This window comes from Chrysochloris asiatica, unplaced genomic scaffold (assembly GCF_000296735.1).
Source record: "Chrysochloris asiatica unplaced genomic scaffold, ChrAsi1.0 scaffold00125, whole genome shotgun sequence".
Taxonomy (NCBI): Eukaryota; Metazoa; Chordata; class Mammalia; order Afrosoricida; family Chrysochloridae; genus Chrysochloris; species Chrysochloris asiatica.
In genome coordinates, this window is record NW_006408643.1 from 8,889,196 (window position 1) to 8,894,480 (window position 5,285).

Consider the following 5,285-nt stretch of genomic DNA (forward strand, 5'->3'; position numbering starts at 1 on the left):
AATTCACAATAAAACATTAAAAGAAAGACCTCAATTTGAAAAAAAATGACATATTGCATTAAACAAATCTGCTTCAAAAGATCTCTTTAACAAGTTAAAAAGCAAAGAACAATTTGAAAACTAAAGTGCACCTAACCAAAACCATGATATTTTCAATCACTTCATATAGATATAAAAGCCAGACAATAAATACAGGAAGACCAAAGACGAATCATTGCATTTTAGTTATGGTCTTAAGACAAGAATATTGAAAGTACCATGGACTGCCAGAAGAACAAACAGGTCTGTCTTGGAAGAAGTACAACTAGAATGCTTCTTAGAAGCCAAGCGGGGGTGATTCTTCATCTCACAGACTTTGGCAATGTTATCAGGAGGGACCAGTCCCAGGAAAAGGAACATCATGCTTGGTGAAGTGGAGGGTCAGTGACAAAGAGGGAGACCCCAATAAAATGGACTGACCCAGTGGCTGCAGCAATGGCCTCAAGAATGCCAATTGTGAGGAAGGAGCAGGTCTGGACAGTTTTGTTGGTGTCATGATGAGTCGCTGCTGGCTCAAAGGCCCCTAATAACAACTTGCTGTCCCCCCACCCGCAGCCCTAGTGATGTGACAAGGGTTCCTTCCTAAAGCTCAGGACAAGGTTTCTTGGTACTACTGACTTGAAACAACAGGAGTTTATTCTCTGGGTTCTGGAGACCAGTAATCTGAAACCTGCGTGTGGTAACGCTGTTCCTAAGCAGGCCCTTTCCTTCTCTTTAGCTCCTGGGGATCAGGTGTTCCTGGGTTGCATCCCTCCAGTCTCTGTCTCTGTTCTCATCTCTGTGTGTGCAGCCAGATTCTCCCTCTTATAAGGAGACCAGGGTGGTTCCGTGGTAGATTTCTTTCCATCTATACTCAAGACTCTGGTAGCGTAGTGGTTACAAATCAGGCTGCTAACCTCAAGATCAGCAATTTGAAACTACCAGCTGTTCCACGGGAGAAAGATGAGGCTTTCTGCTCCTGTAAAGATTTACAGCCTCGAAAACCCTGTACAGGTTTGCTAAGTTGGAACCGACTCCACGGCACAACGTCAAGACTCAGTTTCGATTCCCAGCCAACGCACCTTTTGACCGGCCACTCCCTGCCTGTCAGTGAAAGTTTGTATGCTGCTATGACACCAACCGACTCGACGGCACTTAACAACAACAACAATGACACCAAACACTTTGCAGCAGAGCTTCCAGCCTCAGACAGACAGTCAAGGAAAGCCCTGAGGCCCATGCCTTCCACCCACCGGACTCTTAACCCGAGTCTGATTCTACCAAACTGCAGTCATGTTGTTAGGTGCCATCAAGTCAGTTCCAACTCACAGTGATCCTGTATAGGGTTTCCCAGGTTCAGCTAGTGAGTTTGAACTGCTGACCCTGCAGTTAGTATTTATCCTACAAATTCCACACTGGGATTCCAGTCATATTGTTACCAATATATAGTGACAGTATGTGCAACAGAACAAAACACTGCCAAGTCCCGAGTCACCTCACAGTCATTTGTTAAGTGCCTTCGAGTCAGTTCTCATTTATAGCGACCCCGTATAGGGCTTTTGAGGAGCAGCTGGTGGATTTGAACCTTCGACCTTGCGAGCCAGTACTTCATCATACCAGGACCTCTCACAGTCTTATCCCTGCCGGAGAAACTGCTGGAAGTGGTTTTTCAGGGACGGAAGGATCATTACCTTTTTGAAAGGATGTGCCCAATCCCACCTAAAAAAACTGAGACAACTTTCTCTTCACCCTGCACCTAGGTCGACAAGGTTTTTTTGCAATTTTTTCCAATATTCTCAGCTGGACCATTTGTCCTGATGTTACTTACTGATGGGTACTGCTTTCCTCCACGGATTCTAAACACTGTGTTGGTCATATTTAAAACGCTTACCTCCTCTAGACTTGCCATACGTACGGTATGGTGTTTCTGACTTCCAACTCCTACCTTAATTCCAGAAGGTTGGTTGCTGTTATGTGCCGTGGTGTCGGTTCCGACACATAGCGACCCTGAACAGAGTTTCCGAGGCTGTAAATCTTTACAGGAGCAGAAAGCCTCACCTTGTTCCCGGGTAGTTTCGAACTGCTGACCTTGAGGTTAGCAGCCCGATTCGTAACCACTATGCTACCCATTTAACAAACCTGGTGGTACAATGCTTAAGTGCTCGACTGCTAACTGAATAGGAGCTCTAGTAGCGTAGTGGTTACGAATCGGGCTGCGAACTTCAAGGTCAGCAGTTCGAAACTACCAGCTGTTCGGCGGGAGAAAGATAAAGCTTTCTGCTCCCGTAAAGATTTACAACCTCAGAAACCCTGTTCAGGGTCGCTGTGGGTCGAAACCGACTCGATGACACTTAACAACAACAGCTAACTGAAAGAGTGGGGGTTCAAGTTCACTCCGCAGCTCCAAGGCAGAAGAGCCTGGCAATGTACCCCCGGAAGGAGGAAGCCAATGTAGATAGCATCCTAGGTGCCACTCTGACAGCAAGAGCCCAGAGCCAGCACGCAGGTCCAGGGCCACGTGACCACGCGCACGCGTACACAAACGTCTCCCCTTCCCGGACAGAAGTAACCAGCAACAGCTTCCGCGTCTGCGCAGTCGGCAACCGGCACACAGACCCCGCCTCCCACCGTGAGGGGCCGGAGTCTCCCTGAGCGCGTGCGCGCTACGGCCGCGCCTGCGCATTGCGTCCGGGTCGGGCCGGCCCAGGGTGACCCTGAGGCTACGGGACTGTGCCGCGATGCTGACTAGGTTCCTGGGCCCGCGCTACCGGGAGCTGGCCAAGAACTGGTGAGGCGGTGACCCTGCGTGCCCCGCCCCGCCCCGCGCCCTCCCTTTTGACACTGGGGAAACTGAGGTTCAGAGCCAGGAAGCGGCAAACCTTGAAGTCCAGTGTTCCCGCCCACCGCGAGCCCCTAGGAGGCTGAGATTCCCCATCTACCTGGGGGTCGACGTGGGCTCCCACCGCCCCTCCGTCTCCTGGCTAACTCTCAGCCCGACCGACACATTTAACAATTTCTAACCAGGAACGTGGGAGGTGGGGCGGGATGGGGTGACCATGACTCCAAATGGGAACCAGGGCCAAGGTGACCCCGAGGGGCAGCCTGGGGTGATGCCCCTCCCGTGACCACGTGGGCGGCGGGCAGGATTGAGGTCAGCCCCCCAGGACTCCGCGTGCGAGCCAGGACCAGGTGACCCCACGGGGCAGCCAGCCTTGGGGCATCTCTGGCTGGGGTTTATCACCTCTCCAGAGCGCATTTCTTGCGTCCAGAGAGAAACGTCAGGGTGGGGGGCGTCTCTGGTCAAGGACTTTCTAGGGGCCCCGGTGGTGGGTGGTGGTGTTTGAGCCCCTACGGTCACACCAGGACCAGGGCTCCCCTTTAGACTGGGCTCCCAGGCTCCATCAACGCATTCACATCTGTTACCCCTTTACCCAAGAAGCTCTGGCAGCGTAGTGGTTACGAATCGGGCTGCGAACCTCGGGGTCAGCAGTTCAAAACTACCAGCTGCTCCGTGGGAGAAAGATGAGGCTTTCTGCTCCCGTAAAGATTTACAGCCTCGGAAACCCTGTTCAGGGTCGCTATGGGTCAGAACCGACTCCACGGCACATAACAACAACAACTCGTTTACCCATGCTTTAATTCACCCAGCATGCATTTATTGAGCACTTCCTGTGTGCCCCGACCCGTGATGCATGCTGGGGACACAGAAATGAACAAAACACAGACTCTGCCATCCTCATATGCCCACCGGGGGAGGACAGAGACCTGAGGGAGGGTCCAGGCAGTGGTGTGACACCAACCTCGGGCTCCTTGTGACCAGGATGTGTGTTGCACCCTTGGGCACTGTGGTGTCTAAGCAGAACTCTGCTCAGAGCTGGGGAGTCTGTAGCCACCCCTTTCTCAGGTCCGGGGTGTCTTCTCAGGGGCAAGGTACACAATACAGCACACTTGGGAGTCGTCCACATGAAAATACAGTCCCAGGGTGGGAAGGAGGGTGACTAGGATGTGGTGGGGAAGGCGGAGGACTTGGCAGCTCCCAGAGCTGTGGACGTTAACAGGAAGAGGGAGTCCCATCTGTCCAAGACACCCCACCCACCAGACAGGTGCTGACCAGCCAGGAGGGAAGTCTGACCTGGGTGAGAGTGTCACTGGAGAGGCGCTGGGGTCACCACAAGCAGGCTGATGGCATGGGTGGGACACACAGCAGCTCTGAGCTCGTGTGGTCTGCCTCCTGCCCGCCTGGCAGTGGTTTTGGGCTGAGAGGACTGTGTTCACAGTATCTTGGTGGTGGGCACCCAGATGTGGGGGGTGGGAGAGACTTCAAGTGGAGTTTGACGGCAGCTCTTCTCTCTCAGGATGCCCACTGCGGGCATGTGGGGCACTGTAGGTGCTGTGGGCCTGGTGTGGGCCACCGACTGGCGGCTCATCCTGGACTGGGTACCCTACATCAGCGGCAAATTTAAGAAGGACGATTGACGAGTCTGCCCTTCGCTGCAGCTGCCCGTGGTAAGTGTCGCAGCCGCGGGAAAGTTCCCTCTCTAGCAGGCTGCTGGTGGGTGAGCCCCTAGGTGGGCTTTGGGGCGCTTCCGGGGCTGAGGTCCGATGATCGAGGACCTCCTTGGGGTTCCACCTTGGAGAATCTGTGTGAAGGCTGAGTTCAGGGGCAGGCTTTGCAGCCACCTCACAGCTTCATTGTCACCACGCTGCCAGCTGCCTACAAGTGACCACTGACCCTCTGTGCTGTCTCTGTGACCCCTGTTCATCCATGAAAGCTGACTGTGCACGCAGCCTTGGGTGGGGTGAAGGGTGACTCCATTTTACAGATAGGGAAAATTGAGGCTGAGCCCTGGGATAGGCTGCCCTGAACCGTCATGAATCTTGACTTATGGTTGGTTTTATTTTTTTTTCTAAGAACACAAACCTATTTCTGCATGTATAAGTCAGTGACAGGTTACTTTCTTCACATCGTGTGGTCTTTCTCGAAGTCTCTGCCCATGTTGTTGACTGCCGTACCTTAGACGTACTACGCCATATTCTTGTCACCTGGGCCTTCAGAGTCACTGTGGATACTGTGGCCTCATACAGATGATTTGTAACAGCGCATGATGCTCACAACGAACATTCTGTACTGACTTAACTAAACAGTTGTTCAGTTTCAAGATGACTTCAAGGGACAATTTGGGTTCATGGTTTAAAGACTTTCTCAAAGTAATAGACTTGGAAGCTTCTCCTCTAAGTAGGTCCTAGTGAGTCTGGATTCTACATTG

At 52.5% G+C, this 5,285-nt stretch overlaps 1 protein-coding gene across 1 annotated transcript; it reads left to right on the forward strand.

Annotated features, from left to right (window-relative positions):
- The first annotated feature begins 2,756 nt into the window (after positions 1-2,756).
- Positions 2,757-4,494, forward strand: LOC102835471 (cytochrome b-c1 complex subunit 10-like). The gene is made up of 2 exons (XM_006868986.1): positions 2,757-2,806; positions 4,374-4,494. The coding sequence occupies exons 1-2, from the start codon at positions 2,757-2,759 to the stop codon at positions 4,492-4,494; spliced, it is 171 nt and encodes a 56-aa protein (XP_006869048.1).
- The last annotated feature ends 791 nt before the right edge of the window (positions 4,495-5,285 follow it).